Source organism: Myotis davidii, unplaced genomic scaffold (genome assembly GCF_000327345.1).
Source record: "Myotis davidii unplaced genomic scaffold, ASM32734v1 scaffold93, whole genome shotgun sequence".
NCBI classification, from domain to species: Eukaryota; Metazoa; Chordata; class Mammalia; order Chiroptera; family Vespertilionidae; genus Myotis; species Myotis davidii.
The window spans coordinates 11,699,709-11,719,071 of NW_006292095.1; the positions used below are offsets into that span (position 1 = coordinate 11,699,709).

Genomic DNA, 19,363 nt, shown 5'->3' on the forward strand with positions numbered 1-19,363 from the left:
GGTGGTGGCGCCCCAACCCCCTGATTGGCCCTGCTATGTGTGTGACAGGGGGCAGCGCCCCAACCCCGATTGGCCCTGCTCTGTGTGTGACGGGGTAGAGCCATAACCTCCTCATCGGACCTGCCCTGAGTGTGAGAGTGGTGGCTCTCCAACTCCCTCATTGGCCCTGCTCTGTGGGTGATAGAGGGCGGCGCCCCAACCCCCTGATCCGCCTTGCTCTGTGTGTGACAGGGGGCGGTGCCCCAACCCCCCCATCGGCCCTACCCTGAGCGTGACTGAGGGTGGCATTGCAACCTCCCAATCCGCCCTGCTCTGTGAGTGACAGGGGGCGGCGCCCCAACTCCCCAATCGGCCCTGCTCTGAGCCCGACCAGGGGCTGCACCTAGGGGTTGGGCCTGCCCTCTGCCACCCGGGAGCTGGCCTAAGCCAGCAGGTTGTTACCTCCCGAGGGGTCCCAGGCTGCGAGAGGGTACAGGCCGGGCTGAGGGAACCCACTCCCCCCGCCCGAGTGCACAAATTTTTGTGCACCGGGCCTCTAGTTTTAAATAAATGGCAATAGTAAAGTAGATATATTCAAAGTTTTTCTACAATACTACTCTGCAACCAAGGTCTGGTTAGCCGAACCAAAGAAACTCTTTGATATATAAATGTAATACTTATTTTCATTTAAAAAGTATTTTGGTTTCTCTTTACATTTTTAAAAGAATTCTCTTTAGTTATTAAGATCCAACTTTTTCACAGTAGTTTCCGCCTCTAAATAAACTAAACATTTAAATTCTTCAAATTCTAACATTCGTAAGAGATAAACACTGGCTCTGTATAAAATTAAATGTGGTAGTCAAGAAAAACGATAAACTCCTCTTTTAACATACTCATGTTAATAGGTTTCTCTTAAGAACATAAGCTAGACATTCGCTTGATGCTCAGTGGTGTCTTTTTACTGAATGAGTATTGACATTCTTTGAGAGAAATAAGCTTCTTTCATTTTAATTAGTATTCTTTGGAGAAATCTCTGAGAACCTCATAATATGAAAGCATGGCTAATGTGACTGACTTATAAAGATCTTCTAAAATGGAGATTTAAGAACAGGTATTCTAGTAACATGAACAGAAAACTGAGCAAGCTGGGCTTCAGGAGAAAAGTTTTGTAGTAATGGTTCTGTGGTCTTAGCTTGGTCTTGTTAGACAAATAAACATAGTAAGTGATTTCCCACTAATCATATGTGGGCACTGGGTGCTTGGCTGATATCACTTTCTACTTGTAATGAGTACAGGGCTTTCTTTCTTCCTCTCCCCTTATATTGGCTCTTCAGCAATAGGCTTTCTGACTACTCATGCTGCAGTCACAGTCCTTTTTCTTTCATTGTCATCCTTTTTGGAGTGTGGTATAAGGATCAGAGGGAACTGGCACCATTGGCTTACCCTTCTTTTCACTGTCTATATGTAAGTAATAAACTATCTAAATCTAAGAGTGGCTTGTTGCTTCTTTACTGGTAAAATCAGTCAGGTCTTGGCTTGTCCTGCAGTGTGTACTACAGTGGGGAGTTGTCCCATGCATTAAAGGATGTTTAAGAGCAACCCTGACCTCTATCTCCCCTGCTGTGACAACCAAAGATGCTTCTAGACATTGCTAAATACCCGCTTAAGAGGCAAAATAGCTCCTGATTGAAACCACTCTCTTTAGGTTCTTAAAGGCCCACACCCACCCTCCTCACACATATACACACAAGGTATAATACATGAAGGTCTATACTTCTTCCCACTGTCCGAACACTTTTATATATATATATTGATTTTTAGTTTTATATAATAATTGATTTAGAGAGAAAGAGGGAGAGAGAGAGAGAGAGACATCAATATGATAGTGAAACATCAACTGGCTACCTAGCTCACAACCCAGGCATGTGCCCTGACGGGGAATCAAATCAGCAACCACGCAGTGAGCAAGATGATGGCCAATCAACTGAGCCACTCCAGTCAGGGCTGAACAGTTTTGGGTTTCTGCATTTGATTTAATTTGAAGAAAGAGTTCTGTGGTTTAAAAACATAATAGGAAATAAGTAAATTCTAAATCAGTAAAGTACAATAGTAACTAATAAATAAGTTTCTAAAAAATAATCATAAATAGTAATAAAAAGTGACCTCCAAGGATCCTTCTAAATTTAAGATACTGTAATCTATGAATATATCTCTGAGTACTGACTTTTTCAATTAGAGGGTTTTTAATTAGCAAGGGAGAAAATACTTTATCTAGCTTACACAACAGGAAAGTATATTAAAGAATATAGGTATCTCAGTTAAAGCAAATGCAAAAATGCATCCAAAAATTTATCCTGCTTCTGTCTATCCTATCTCTCAGCACCATTGCAACCCTCCCTTAGATACAAACACACACACACACCTGTATCATCTGAATCTTAATTTCAAACTCTCACTAAAGAGACTCTGGTCCAACCTGCCTCAATATCTGGTTCTGGACTTCAAAAGTTTGGCCAAAGAAGACAGAAGAGCCAATAAAAATGAGGCATTAGTTCTTGTGCCGACACCTCAATGGGTCTCTATTGCAATAAGTATTATGTAGGTGTGTTTATTCATGGTAAATTAGTAAGTTTACAAAAAGTATACTATCTCTGAGTGAAAGATTTGGGACTTCCATTTTTTTTTAAATATATTTTATTGATTTTTTACAGAGAGGAAGGGAGAGAGATAGAGAGTTAGAAACATCGATGAGAGAGAGACATCGATCAGCTGCCTCCTGCACATCTCCCACTGGGGATGTGCCCGCAACCCAAGTGCATGCCCTTGACCGGAATCGAACCTGGGACCTTTCAGTCCGCAGGCTGACGCTCCATCCACTGAGCCAAACCGGTTTCGGCGGGACTTCCATTTTTTATTTTACACATTTCTATACTGTTCTGTTTATAACACATATGTATTATTTTTCTAATAAGAGAGGAATGAGAGAGATAATTCTTTTCAGACAGAACTTATCTTTATGCATGCTGTTTAAGTATGTTTGCCAAAATAATACTTGTCTTAAAACTGCTACTTAAAGTAATTAATTTGTAACCAATGGAGAAGTAATTGGATTGTTCTTCCTGTCAAGTGAACATTAAATAGGGTGACAGCGTTAGACAAATAAGACCAATATAAAAAAAATCCATTAATTTAAAATCTGTGATGATTCAGAGGCTGTAGAAATAAGCCTTAAGTAAAATAGTCAAGAAGTAATTTTCTACTGTGTAAAAGTCAAGGTTTTTAAGACAACATTTTAGTCTCTGCCTTTCATACAAAAGTCACCAACAATTCAGAATTCTGGCTACATCTGGGGCTAGCTTACTTGTGATACATTACTTAATTTCACCTCAGTGTATACCTTGACGATAATGTGCCTCAATAGATAGATACCCATTTATAACTTTTCCCTTGTACTTCACTGGAAAAAATATGACAGGATTCAGTTTTTTAAATTCTCTACTAACTCTGATTCACTTACTAATGGCAATATGCCATGGCTAAGGTGAAAAGCAAAGCTGTGGTCCAGAGCTGGTCGTCTGGAACCAGACTGTGTGGGTTAGAATCCCAGTTCTGTCTCCTCATTTTGGGACCCTAGGAAGCTACTTCATCGCTGTGTGCTTCCTCTACTGTAAGTCAGAAGATAATAATAGTATCTACCTCACAGGTTATTAGGAGGACAAAACAAATAATATTTGAAGAGCTCTTAGAACAGTGGCCAGCATATAGTAGGCATGAGTATAGAAGAATTTTTAAAAGAGACACTAGAAAATATATGATTACTCACTCAAAAAATTAATCCAAGTAAATAAAATCCAAGCTGTTTTGCTTAAAAAAAATTTTTTTTAAATTATTATAGAGAGAGGAAGGGAAATGGAATGGAACCATGACCTCCTGGTTCATAGGTTGACGCTCAACGACTGAGCCACACCACCTGTGTGGGAGAGTTGTTCTTTATGACCAAACTTTGACATGAAAATTTATAATAAGAAAATCCCCCAATTAAATGTTGTTCCTACTGTCAAGTTTTCCTAGAAATACATAAAATCAAGATTTTAAAATATATATATATTTTTAGGAAATTGAGAATATTTTAAAAGGCCATTCCATCTTGAGTAACTTAGATATAGATTATTCTATGTTTAATATTCCATATTACATTCAAATCAATTTTATACACTTTTTACAATAGTGAGTTAAGCCAGTCCCCAATATATTTGTGAAATCAGCATTATCTGCTTACACAAACCACAATGCACTGGAAGATAAAGTAGGCACTGGAATAAATATGAGAATGATTATAAAATAAATCATATGTCTCTACATAGAAATCCCCCAGTCTAGTCCAAAAGAAAATACTGTCCAGGAGTCAGACAAGCGTGGGCTTTAGAATGCTCCTCTGTCCTTAGCAATTGTCTGACCTTAGGCAGGTTACTTCGCCTCTGTCAATCACTCTTTTCTCTTTCATAAAACACCACCTACTTCTGAGGATTGCAGTTATAATTAAATGAGACAATATATATATAAACCTAGGTTTGTACTTGGTGCATAACAGGGACTCAATAAATCCCCTGTCCCTTCAATCAGGATTGTTCATCTATTTTCAAAAATAGAATCATATACACAGAGAGTGGTAAAAGAAGATATCTGTTGGGTTGAAATAAAGACAAACTGGCAACAATCCTAGGAGCAATGAATTCACTTATGGTAAGTCAATTATTGTTTTATGCTCCCTTTTATTTAGGGAGAGATTACTTTTTCTATAACTTGACTAGATTCAGCTAAGTGAAACACTAATAAGAAATTAAGCAGATAAATTTACAGTCTACATAAGTTTATTACATGATCACAAAGTTTTTACTGTTCTGAGGGACAGTGACTATATGAAAAAAGATGCTTCCAACCTGTTTCTGGGAGAGCCTTTCTGAATCATTCCTTAAATTGTTAACTCCACCTGCCCTCTCTCAAGGCCTCAAGACTTTACTAGTATTCCATGCAAACTCTCCATTAGTTTTAAAACATTAAGTGCAATTAAAATAAGTTTTAATGCTACTAGTTACTGGGCTTAAAATTAAACATATAAAAGCATTTTTTACAAGTAACACAGGACTGGACCTGTACTATAACATTCTGATTCTGCTTTGAACTTTAGTTCCTTAAGAAATTATCTCACAATTATTACTGATAATAATACAACAGCTTGAAACTTAAATATACTGTTGTACTTTCAATTTGAAGGAGCCAAAAAATAGAACTCTTAATTTTTCATTTCTTGAGAAATTTACCAAATGATTTTTTAATAATTAGTTTTCTTTTCTTGGATTTAATAAATTATCCTATTAGCAATTATTCTTAATGACAGTATTCAATCACATTTTTTATATCCCACCTCAGCTCCTTTCCCCTATGTTGAAGAGAAAAAGACTGTCTTTTTTTTTTTTTAATGTAATCCCTCCTCTACTTTCACTTCTCTCATTCCAAGTGCATTAGAATTTTGGCAGCTTGAAGAACTATCTGCTCATAATTAATTTGCTTTAAAAATATTAATCATTATTCATACCTATGCTCAGTCATAGCCAATCACTATGACTTCATATTCAGCTATTAAAATATTTGTGGGGAAAATGTCGGTTACACTATAATTTCCCATTATCCTATCTGCAACATCCCCACTGAATAGATTAAAAGACCTAAACTGCAATGGGGGGGGGGTGTGATTTTATGTCTTATTAAATCAGAATTCAAGTTGACGACATTACAAAGGATATGAAACAACGGATATAACACTAATTCACATTGATGGAAACAAAGCAGCATATGGTAACTGCCAACTAGTCAGTCACTCAGCTTTTACAGTGTCAGTATACAAAACTGATCTATGAGAACACCTGACTGTTACCACCCAAGGGAAAAGAGAGTGGAAGGAAACAAGCATTTACTGGGGCTCTTCCTGCTTTTTTACTTCACTATCTTCCCATAACAACCCAAAGCAGTAGGTATGATGCTCACTCAGCTTCAAGGCAACTAAATTATTTGTGCAAGATCAGTTTTTAAATCACAAAATGGAATTCATACCTACTTCTAAACTCATTTAATTTCTATCTTATCCTTCTACACAAGTGCAAGCCAAGGTCATCCCAGAACTGTAAAATTCAAGTTTTCCCCCCTTATGTGAATTCTGAAAGGCATCTGTTGGTCATAAATACCTTACTTACTCCTATGGCCAATATCCTCTTCATATCTCATCAAACAAGCCCCTGTGGGAAAATGTGAAACCACAACTTGGAAATGACATGGAAAACAATCCATGACAGCTAGGGTTCCATTTTAGGTGAGCCACTAGAATATTTCCCTATTTCCCACTCTTGTTCCCTCAATCCTCATGCTCAAACATATTCTTTTCAAAAGGCCAACAACACAAAGCTGTGCCCCGAACAGGCAAAATAAAATATAGTCCCTCTATCTCTAATCACGATTACTTATATCAGAGCAAATTTTGAAATTTTTAGAGGTTTGACATAAAATAAATATTTGGACACACAGTGGGATTTCTTAATGTTTTACTTATATTGTCATATCCGAGGGCAGAAAGAAACAACTCACAGTGAGATTTACATTCTTCATCCTGGGTTCTGTTAAAAAGCCTAACACTCACCCCATTTTAAAGACAATCAACAGATTCCAATAATTAAAAGAACAAAGCGAGTACATAATATAATTTTTAAAGCCTGAAATTGCAATTATTATACTTTACAACTTTCTACTTTGGTCAGCTGGGAAGGAGTGAGAAGGACTCAACAAATCTTTATCATCAATCTGGACCTCCTCTGAAATCTCAGTTACTGCAGAACTGCACAAAGTGAGGACACAGTCCTAATACGAAACGAGTTTCAGATAACATGATAACCTGTAAAGCGAGAACTGACTGGGTTACATGAGCCATTTGCCTCAAATACCATTTTCATACAACCTCAAACTTAAGCCAGGCATCTCACTGAAATCCACAGACTGTTCTGAGCCATCATGGTTAGCCTAGAAGTAAATGCAAATGTATAAATAATTCCTTTAATGGGCAGATTGAGCAATAAGCAAAGCCTTTTATCACTTTTAAAAAAATAAATGTGGGTTTTTTTCTTCTTCTTCTTTTTTTTTTTAAACAATTTCTCCCTCTCTCCCTTCCTACTTTAAGTACCTTTGACTTATTTCTTAAGGCCTTAGGAGAATAAAGGCATGCATACTGGTGTTTTTCCGGTTATTCTAATAAAATGCAATATACAAATATGAAACTCAACACACATATTTGCCACCATTATCCAGAATTCTACTTAAAATAGTCCCAAATTTATTAAGTAAATGAATAAATATTCTAACCTTCTTGAAAACAGCTGAAGATAAACAGGCAAGTAATCAAAATAATGGTGCTCACTATCAGTGGGGATTATTTCAGAGGGGAAAAATTACTAGCATTCTTGGCTTGTCTTCTCCTTTGTAAGTATACAGGTATGGAATTTTGCCAAGTTTTACTTTTTTATGAAAATACTACATTGAGACTTTTTAAAGAAGATCCCAATTCAATTTTTATATGGAAAAATGCAGTTGAAAATGCCAAAGGAAGGTATTCTGGCAGGATAAGGGAAATGAGACAATAATCAAACAAAAGCCAGTGAATCAAATTCTCAAGGCTCTGCTGAATTTCCAATGAATTTTTATGAAGAGTAAGGAAGGGGTGGGAAATGATTTTTCTTAGTCTAGCTCATTTATGGATGACATATGGATAGATAATATGACAGACAAAATAAAGAGCCCTGGCCCTGCCGGAGTGGCTCAGCTGGTTGAGCGTCCTCCTGTGAACCAAAAGGTTGCTGGTTCAATACCTGGTCAGGACACATACCTAGGTTGAGAGTTTGATCCGTGGTCAGGGCACCTATGGAAGGCAACCAATCAATGTAACCCTCCCTCCTTCTAAGCATGTCCTTTGGTGAGGATTAAAAAAAAAATTAAACTTGCTTAATTTTTGTGGTTAGGCTTATATGCATGCATACAAGTCCTTTGGTTGATCTCTCCCCTTTACCCCACCCTCCCCTACATTCCCTGAGGTTTGACGGTCTGATGGATAAACATACTCTTAATCTCACTAAGCAGAGAGAATTTTTAGTTCTCAATTAAGAAGAGATTTCTTTTATAACAACTCTATATCAGCTCTATAGAAGGTGGCAAACTAACAACCTTCTCCTTTCTTCACTGGTAAATGGTAGGGAATTTGAATCATTAGCCTCAGGCATAGGATGAAAATATTATTAAAATTATTTAGCTAAGTACTTTGAGGTGCCTCATGGGAAAACTTTTCATTATTGTGTATCATCTATCCACAGCAATTTTGGGTAAATTTACCAGCGTCGCTTTTTTCTCTCTTCTTCCTCCCTACCTCAACTCCTCAGTCCTGACAGGAGCAACTCATGGGTTTAACCTGCAAGTAGCAACAACAAATGTTTGACTGCCCATTCTTTATATAAAAAGTCCATGGTAACCAAAAGTCAATGCTTGATTAGAATCACCATTCAACAACCCATCCTAATGAAGAATAGTAATGATTTGACAAATGGCAGATAATGTGACACAATTTATATCTGATTGTAAAACGTGTTTTATATTTGTATTTGAGTATGGGAGTGCTGGACATACTGCAAATTCACATTACTTTAAAATGAAAGAACCTCAAAATATCATCTAATCAAGAAGAAATAGAAAATTACTCAGCTTCATCACCCACACCAACACAGACTAATGCAAAAAATCTAGATAGAACTGAGCCACCATCTTGTGAATTTGTCATTCCACACACATTTCTTGAGTATACAATTAGATACCGGTGATAGAAATGAGAACACAAGAAAGAATAAAATTATTGTTATTTCCTTACCACAGAGAACTAACAATCTATCAGGCAAAAAGAACCAAGTAAGACCTAAGCAGAATACTATAGGAGCATATAAAAAGATACTAACTTATTTGAAGCATGTTCAAGTTCACACCTTACATAACTCGGTTTAAGAGACTGTTACCTGGTCCTACAGCCAAATTAGAAAGTGAATATATTTTTATTACAGCAACTGTAATTTAATTCATCACTATATATGTATCAATTGCATATGCTAATTAGTAAGCAGGAAGGTATTTTATACTGTATTTTGGACCCTGGTTCACTTGGGGATTACCTCCAAGATATACTTTTCTCAGATAAGTCATTACTCTTAAGTAATAATTTATTATTTATCTTTAGTTATGAATTTAATTTCATAAATAATGTGTTATCAGTCAGGGTAGTCTAGATTATGCTACTATAACAAAGTGCTCCAGAATTTCATAGGCTTATTAGCAAAAAAAGTTCATTTCTTGCTCACAATACAAGTTGAGAAAATGACAGCAGGGGAGTTTCCTTACTCACAGGCCCAGACATTGAAGAGGGCTCTGGATTAAAATGTGATAACCTAAATAACCAAGATAAGAAAATACAAAATATGGTAACTGTGCTCTTATTCTTAACACTTCTGCTCAGAAGTTACATATTTTGTTCCCACTCACATTTTGTTAGGGAAAAAAAGGGGAAGTAAATATATTCAGTGGACAAAGGACTACTATATTTCTAGACTAATCCTTGCCCATGTGGTGTGACTGAGTTGTTGAGCATCTACCCATGGACCAGGAGGTCATGGTTCCATTCCCAGTCAGGGCATATGCCTGGGTTCCTGCTCTATCCCCAGTGGGGGACAAGCAGGAGACAGTCTATCATGATTCTCTCTGATCTTTAATGTTTCTCTCTCTCCCTTCCTCTCTCTAAAATCAATAAAAACATTTTTTTTAAAAAAAGAGTAGTCCTTGATACTTTAAACTGCTCAGACTCCCTGCCTCAATACTATGGGAATATGAAAAGCTATGAGAGTTCTACCAAAGTCAATGATATGAAGAAATAGCTCAAAGAACATCTATGTGTCTTTTGATCTCAGAAAGCAGAGGGAAAGCATAAACCAAAAAAAAAAAAAGAAGAAGAAGAAAGAAAAATGTTTAACTATTAGGAATTAATGCGAGCTCCTTTATGGAATGATTCAGGCAACACAGAAATAACCGTGCATTTTAGGTAATTATTTTCTAATTAAACAAGGTATACTTGACTTTACTCTTAAATCTTAAATATAAGCCACATAATATGTTCAATTTTTCATTATGGAGTAGCTTATTCTTTCATTTTAATTAAAAAAATATATCCTAAACAAGTTGTTATAAAGCACTTCAGAGACCCTTAAACCAAAATGCTTTCTGCATTTCCGCAATGTAATTAAAACTGTAATCTTGCTTCACTAGAAACTGTTTTTAACCTAAAAATAATTGTCTAATAAAAATCTTACTTTATTATTCCAATGCTAGTGAGACACCAAATACATTTGTATTTAACTGACAAATTGGGTTTTACCAAAAATAAAATCCTTTGCTTGTCTAAAGATACCACTAAGAAAACGAAAGTCAAAGTACTAACTGGGAGAAAGCATTTAGAATACACACATCAAACAAAGATCCATGTCCATAACACAAAAGAGCTCTCACAAGTCAACAATAATAATAACCCCCCAAAAGGTCAAAAGATCTGAACTGTGACCAGCCAAAGAATAAATATACACAAATGACCAGTAGTCACATAAAAATATGCTCATCACATTCAAACATCAGAGCTTCTTATCAGGTTCAACATATACTTATCATTCCATTCAGCAATTCCATTCTTAGGCATCCACTCAAGAAATGAAACAATATGTTCACAGAAGCCTTCTTCAGAACACTCAGAAACTGGAGGCAACCCAACATCCACCAACTGTGCTACATCCATATGATAAAACACTATACATCATCAACAAATAGGAATGAACTACTAAGGTGCACAATAATATATACTAACAAACTTTTAGCTTAAACAGGCCCAGAAAAAAATAAGACTTGAATAACTAGAATCACACATGAAAGGGGTACATTACTCCCAAGCTTACAGAAATAAAAGTGTTATAAAGGAATGTTATGAACTGTATGGAAAAACTGGGTAGGCACATGCAAAAGAATGAAGTTGGCCCCTGTATTTCACATCATATACAAATACAGTGGGGCCCTGACTTACAAGTTTAATTCATTCCGTGACAGAGCTCATAACTCAAATTACTAGTATGTCAAATCAAAAAGTGAACAAGTGAGACACGTGATGCTGGGCTGATGTTGTGGCGTTCACTGTGACGTTCGCTGCGCCAAATAGCAGTGGGGTATCTGAAGCTGGCTCATAACCCGAATTTTAGCTCGCAACTCAAAGCAAAAAACTGGCCGAGAGACAGCTCGTATATCGAAAAACTCATTAGTCGGGACACTTGTAAGTCAAGGCCCCACTGTATTAACTCCATATGGATCAAAAGACCTAAAAATAGAGCTAAAACTATAAAACTCTTAGAAGAAAACATAGGGTTAAATCTTCATAGCCCTCTGGGATTGGATTATTAAATTTGTTGACAATGGATTCTTAAACTTGTGACACCAAGCACAAACAAACAAGGAAAAAGCAGACTTAACTATTAATCAAATCACCAAAACTAAAAAAAATATTGTTTTTGCTTCAAAGGCCATTATCAAGCAAGTGAAAAGACAGCACAGAGTGGAAGAATATATTTGCAAATCATTTATCTGGTAAGAAACTTTTATCTAGAATATATTAAAAAAAAAACTCTTACAACTCAATAACAAAAAGACAATCAATTTAAAAAATGAACAAAGGATATAAGTAAACATTTCTCCAAAAAAATGTGTACCAATGGCCACAACTGGCACATGAAAAGATGCTTGGCAAACCACCATGAGGTTCTGGCACAGAATAAACATTTTACTCTGAGTTGACACAGAGGATATTACAGTGGGGATACAGTGCAAGATAAGGTAGACAAGGTTCCTGTGTTTCTAATTCAGGCACAGAGTAGAAATAGAGTACACAGAGAGATGAAAACAAGCAAATAAATATCTACACGAATAAAAGAGACATATGCAAATTAACCGCCACTCTGTCACTCCACTATACCCACCAGCCAATCAGAGCGACTATGCAAATCAACCGAACAAAGATGGCGATTAATTTGCATATGCAGGCACGGAGCAAAGACTGAAGATGACTGACGATGGTGGCAGCCACAGAGATGGAGCAAGCAGGAGGCTTGGGTTGCTCCCGGCAACAGAGGAAGCCAAGCTTCCCACTGGCCCTGGACTCGCTCAAGGAGGGCTTGGGACCTGGCTCCGCTCAAGGAGCTGGGAAAAAAAAAAAAAAAGGAGGGGCTAGGAGCGGCCGGAGCAGAGAAGCCAAGCCTCACTGCTGCAGCCGGACCAAAGGCCTGGGTCCTGGGTGCCGGAGGAAAACCGGTGCCCTCAGCCAGGGGAAGGAAGGCCTATTGCATGAATCTTCGTGCAACGGGCCACTAGTATAACTCAACAAATATATAATTTCAGGTAATAAGGGCTATGAATTACAATGAAACATGGTTAGTAAAACAAGATATGGTTAAAGAAACCAGACAAGCAGGGCAGGGTAAGAAATTATGACAGCACTGTCTACACAGATATTACATTAAGGTGCTTTACTTGCATTCTCTTCATTTAAACTTCTTAACACCTATATGAAGTAGTTATTACCCCATTTTAATAGCTAAAGAGAGTAAGTAATTTGCTCAAAGACCCAGGTCTCTTTGATTTAATGCCATTGAGTGTAAAAAATAAAGCTATTTTTTAAAGTTCTAATTATTAAATTTTAGGTAGCAGTTTGAATTTTGGGATCCCAAGAATTATTTGAAAGAAAAGAGAAAGAAAAAGAAAACAAGTGGCAGGAACTTTATTTCTCTAAAATAATGTCACTTGCTCTATTCAGTCTTTCTTACACCCCAAAAGCTAAAGCACTGCTCTTTATCAAGAGAATTACAGTTTAATCCTTCTGTTTTATTCTTTTTAGAAGGTATTCCACTGTCTTCAAGCTTTCAAAGTTGTAAATGGAAAATCTTTTATCTCCTTTTTCCCCCTCTGTAGGCAACTTATTCTTTCTACAGGGAAAAATTCAGACATCTTCCTCAGTGTTTCTTCTCATCAATACAGCATGAAACTCCATAAGCCTTTTCAATCTCAAGACCCAAGTTTTTCTCTGCTTATGATTTAATTATTATTATTCTCTACATCGGTTATTTCTTCCTCCTCCCCACCCCCTACCTTTTGGAACTTATACATATGTAAGATTTTAAAATAATGTTGGCTTCTTGGGTTTACTTATTTCTTCCTTTACGATTTCTGTATTGGGGGACATTTCTCACAAATGATCTTCCAGACAACTAGCATGGTCTTTCTTTAATTTATCTATTGAATTTTCTATTTTAGAAAAAAAAATAGCTATTTTTTGGTCCCAGGAAGTTTCTTTCATACTACACTTTCATTTTCCAGAGGGATCTTTTTATTTTTATCTTTTCATTCAGGTGTTTATCTGACCCCTTAAGCAGTCCTGGATATGTATTCTGATTGTTCATTCAATCTTCCCCTCTTTGGCTGAGAAACGTTGCTATTTTTTCATTGGGCTTTCTGGGCTTCAAATTTAGATATTAGAGTATTACAAATATTGAAAATCCCATAAGTGTTAGAAGACTATGCACCTCTATTATCTTCAGGACTGTTTGCTGTGCAAGCCAGTAAGCTCTCCATTCCCTGCTGAGGAACCCAGAGGGAACATGCTCTGTCCCCTTCTCACTGGAGAATCACAGACTATAAGGAGAGATGGGAGTATGGTAAACATGTAAAGAGTGTGAAGGCAGTAGGAATTTTTAAATCAAGATTCAAGAGATGTCTTTGTTAGTTTAAAGGTCCCATAACAGGACTTCTATTTACCTATCTTCTCAAGATCTTTACATCAGTCTATTCATTTGGGAATTTCAGAAACCAATTGTGCCTACCTAAACAGAAATGGCAGGAGGGTGGAGGGCCAATCTCAGAAAATAAATTAAGCCAAGCCAGCATGGCTCAGTGGTTGAGTGTCAACCCATGAACCAAGAGGTCACGGTTTGATTCCTGGTCAGGGCACATGTGGGGGGCGTGCAGGAGGTAGCCATTCAATGATTCTCTATCATTATTGGTGCTTCTATCTCTCTCTTCATTTCCCTCTCCTTTCCTCTCTGAAATCAATAAAAATATTTTTTAAAATGACATATACATTTGAGTTTTATAAATATAACTAATTAAACTGAAATGGATGCCATACAGGAAGACAACAATTATATAAACCAACTAGCCATGGGTTAAACAACCATCCACTGTCTTAAGTATGAAGAAACAGATGATATACACAAAAGAAACTAGGCTCGTTCTCTACAAGCTTTAGATTTTAAAATGAAAAATATTATACACTAAAGCAAAATCTAAAGTATACATGTCTATACTTAGATATCTATAAAAGAGAAAGAAATGCTGATTAGATACAATTTCATATAATCTCAATATTTAAAATGGTTGAAAAGTTCAATTTTGTTTGAAATTGCTTTTTCTTTAGACTATGGCACATGTTGAAAATATTAAGCTTTGAATTACTATATTTGAATTACTCACTCAAAGCATTCCAGTCCTAATAAAATAGCTGGTGTTCAATTTCAGCAACATAAAGAGAAAAGCTTTGATAATGTTCCTTGAATCAAACTAAAGCATCCAAATATGTCATCCAATTCAGTGAGAATTTGTACTTTATAATGGTTCTCATTGATGCAAGGATAGGAAATTTGCAGTCTTTTAAAGAGACTGTAAATTAACTAAATTTGATAACAGTAATCTATCAAAACTGAGTTCCATACCAGTTAGCATTTGACTTGCATTTGGAGGGTTCATGTTGTGAATCTTGTTCTTAACCAACTTTAGATTGCTGTCTCTTTACTTCCCTTTTAATGGAAAATAATCGCCTTTAAGAATAAGAATAAAGACCACCCTGCTAATTCTAATGAAACGCTATTTCCATCATAATAGGAAACGAGAACAGAAAACTTTATTTAAAGTTTTATACCTGTCAGGTTGATCTTACAACTTAGTTATCAGCAAATAATACTTACCAATGCATACATCGATTTTCCCTTTAATAGCAGCTTCATGCAGAGGGGTATAGTTCCAGTTATCCCTGGCATTTGGATCGGCTCCTTGGCACAGTAACAGACTCACAACCTCCGCATGGCCAAAAGAACAGGCATTATGAAGTGGGATGAGACCTCCATCATCACGAGCATGGACATTAGCGCCCATCTGCAGCAAATGTTCTACGACATCCTTCCTTCCAAAACCTAAAAATAAAGACGGAAAATATCTTACATTAAAATCAATTTTGCAAAATGAACCATTAGAATTCCTTTAACAATATCAACAAATAAGAACTGAAGTGCTATATTCTATAGCAAAAAAAGTAAAAAGAAAAAAGGCTAACATTCAAATTGATTCTTTCATCTCAGAAAATTTAGAACTAAGAAAGCTCTTCCTTTAGTATTTGGGCGGTTTATTAAAAATTTTTTTTTCAATACCTCTGTGTGCTGGGCAACACATGACTCCTGTCCAGGGCATTCACTTTCCCCTCATGCTTATAAGACAAAATCAAATGTATAACTATATTCTAAGAGATAATGGTTATTTAAACACTGCTGACAACCAAATTAAATACTCAACACAACAGTATGATAACTGGAGAAAAATGTATGGATGCTAGAAATATGTGGTGATGGTTTGTTGACAAGTTATTTAAAAAGTAACAATAAAAGATAATGCCAAAACATTTACTCTTGGGACTGGTGGCCAAACTAAATGAAATGGGTGGTTAAGTGAAACAATTCAAGCTTGGATTTACTGAGTCTGAGGAAACAATATGACAAACAAGTGGAAATACAGACATGTGAAAATGCAGAACCAGAACACTAACAAGAAGTATCATAATTTTTAGACAGAAAAAAAAGAGGGAGGGGAGCCAGAAAAGACCTGCAGCAGAATGGGGCTAGGACACTGAGAAAGGTAAAACATACCATGAAAGTACAACTTTATGGAAGTCAAAGGCCACCAACATTATGCAATGTCCAGCATGATGAGGATTTTAATGAGATCAATAGACTGGAAAAATAGCCAATGACAATTTTAAAGTAATTGTATTATGGTGATGAAATGAGCATTCTAATTAAACTTCCAGACTTCTTTCTGTGTCCAAAACTGTCCTCTAATTCAGTCTATCAATTTTCATTTTCAATCGAAATGCTTGAGAATACTCATTTCCCTACTCTGTATATACATTAATATAATTTATAAGATTTAAAGCAGAGAGGCAAAAAAAAATACAAATGCTATTTACATTTTTGGTTCAGATATTTGCATTTTACTTTTTTTTTTAAATTTTTTATTACAAAGGGTATTACATATGTGTCCATTTCCCCCCTGCATTTTACTTTTGAAAATAAAATAATTGCAATCTCTCTTAATCCTAGTCATCAACTTTCTTCTCTAGAGATACCTTTACATAAGTCAATGTTTGTTACACCCCCGCATATTTTTATACTTTCCATGTTTTTAAACACATTAGTTTATGTATTTAGATATTTCTTAGTTATATTTAAATATTTCCATGTATTTCATGTTAATATATTTATACATTATATTCCACATTTCATATTATTAGGATATATTACATATTCATATTATGTCATCAATATTGTTTGGTTCAACCTATATTAATGAGAGGCTAATAATTACAGCAAATATCTTCTCTTCTTGCTGGCAAAGAAAAACTCAATTTTCCTCAGGTATTGGACAGAAAGTAATATGGTCAGAAAAGGTAATTCTTTCCCCAGTTCAGGGAGTGAATCCTGATTATTCTAAGCTATAAGGGTGATTCATTCCCCTCTGTCAGTAACTGGCAATGAGACAGAAGGAAAAATCTAGAAGCTTATGGAATGATTTTTCTCCCCACTAAGAGAAGGTATATGGAGGATAAAGGTCCCTTTCTCCTCTTTCCTCTCGACTTTAAAAAATTCTCACAGAAGGTTATCACATTGGAGCTGCTGATACCATAATGGGAAGGTCAAGAGAACTATGAAAATGCTGGCATGTAAACCCTACTGTGCTCACAGAGTGCTAAACCAACTCTTGAACTTCCTATTTCTAAATTTGTCAAGGAGGAAAAAAATATCCTTAGGCTTTATGTTTCTGTTAGCTGAATTTTTTTCGATACTTATAGCTGAACCCATGCAAACTGATATAATAGTCATCTGTTCATATGTTTACTGACCATTCAAGTTTCATCTGTTAAGTACTGGTTTGTTGTCTTTTTCTTATTGTTTTCTTATTGTCACCTGATCGGGGTCTGCCGGCCAAACTCTCAGTCCCTCACCCTGGCTGGCAGTCTCCAACTGCCTGATGGGGAACAGGGAACCAGGGGTTGGATGGCAGCAGACACCAGCAGTGATGGGGCCCTGACCAGCGGAGGCGGCGGCAGCAAGGGGCAGGCCCAGCTGCCAGCAGCTGGGGAAAATCAGCCCTGATCGCAGGCCAGCAAGAATTTCGTGCATCAGGCCTCTAGTAAGCATTATAAATATACTCTCTCCATTTATGGCTTGTCTTTAAACTCTGTTTACAATGTTTTTGATTTCATACAAGTTTTAAACTTTAACAGAGTAAAATTTATCAATCTTTACCTACAATGTTTGTGCTTTCTACATGATCTTTAAGACATCTTTCCTATTGCAACATTTCCTTCTAGATTATTTTTATAATTTTGCTTTTCACATTGAGATGTTTAATCTACTTATAAGTGTAATGTGAGCTAGAGATCTAATTTAGATCTCTAAATTAGAGATCTAATTTTCCATATCTTTTCTGTCAGTTTGTTTAATAGTTTAACTTGAAAATAAGTCTAGATATTGAATAGGGCAATGTCAATCTACTTTGTTACCTTTAAAAAATTACCTTGAGCCCTAACCGGTTTGGCTCAGGGGATAGAGTGTCGGCCTGCAGGCTGAAAGGTCCCAGGTTCGATTCCGGTCAAGGGCATGTGCCTTGGTTTTGGGCACATCCCCAGTAGGGAGTGTGCAGGAGGCAGCTGATCGATGTTTCTCTCTAATTGATGTTTCTACTTCTCTATCCCTCTCCCTTCCTCTCTGTAAAAAATCAATAAAATATATTTTTTTAAAAATTACCTTGACTATTACTGCTCTTTGATGTTCAATATGAATATCTTCAAGTTCCATGAAGAAAATGTTAGAAATTATTTTTAAAAACTCACTGCTTCAAATTAATCCTGGAAAGTTGACAAATTTACAAAACTGTGTCTTCTAATCTATGTATATGATACACCTCTCCTTCAATTCTGGTCTGTTAAGTTCTTCTACTTTGTGTTTATCTTCAAAACATCTTGCACATATTTATCAAGTATTATTGGATGTTTTAATGTTTTGTTGCTTTGGGGTTGGAGAGGGCAGTAGTACATTAGGGAGGCCAGTAAAACCAGATCAAACGGAGCGTCTGAGTCCTAAGTAAGGAGTTTGGATTTGAGCAGGGGTTTGCTAGCTGATATGGCTAGAGTACAGTGATAGGGTCAGAAAAATGGGCAAGGGCTAGGTCATATAGGCCCTTTATATCAGTTAGGAACATATTTGGCTGGAAATAACAGAAAATAGTAGAGGCTTAAAGAAAATGTAGAGATTCACATATCTCTCACAACTTGTCAAAGCATTCAAGCTGGCACAGTTTAACAATGGTATTAAGAGCTCTTTAAAACTCCACTTTGGCATCCTTAGCATGTGTAAGTTTTCTTCTACTAGCTTGTCACTTCCTCCTGTTTACAAAAGAGTGCTACACCTCTTCTAAGCCTGACTGCATCCAGGTTCCCATACAAAAAGAGAGAGAGGGCAAAGGGAGAAAAGGCTTTCTTCTCTTAGCTTTTTATTATTAAGGAAGCCTCTCCAGATACTTTCATCTATATCTCATTAGCTGAAAGTGTCTCATCTATCCAGTTACCCAAAATGTATGGAAAATCAAGACTTTTATAGCTGGGTGCACTGCTGCTAAACAAAATCTATAATCTCTTAGTAAAGATTAAGAGATGCTGGGAGCCAGTCCATCCTTGCTGCTTGACACAGTCGCTGCAGGGAAGAAACATCTGCACAGCATATGTTTCAAGGGACCTGGCGTATATGGCATACTGTTCTTAATATGTTTGCTCACCTTCTTGGTGCTATGTGTTTTAACCAAGGTCACCTCTCCGAGAAAGGTTGTTTCCCCAGGTAGGGATTTT

The 19,363-nt window shown here is 36.5% G+C and overlaps 1 protein-coding gene across 1 annotated transcript in view; it reads right to left on the reverse strand.

Moving 5' to 3' along the window:
* Positions 1–19,363, reverse strand: part of TNKS (tankyrase, TRF1-interacting ankyrin-related ADP-ribose polymerase) — a 161,722-nt gene that overhangs the window by 120,906 nt on the left and 21,453 nt on the right. The window contains exon 3 of the mRNA XM_006765657.2: positions 15,156–15,380. Coding sequence (XP_006765720.1) covers positions 15,156–15,380 — 225 coding nt within the window. The remainder of the gene's footprint in view (positions 1–15,155; positions 15,381–19,363) is intronic.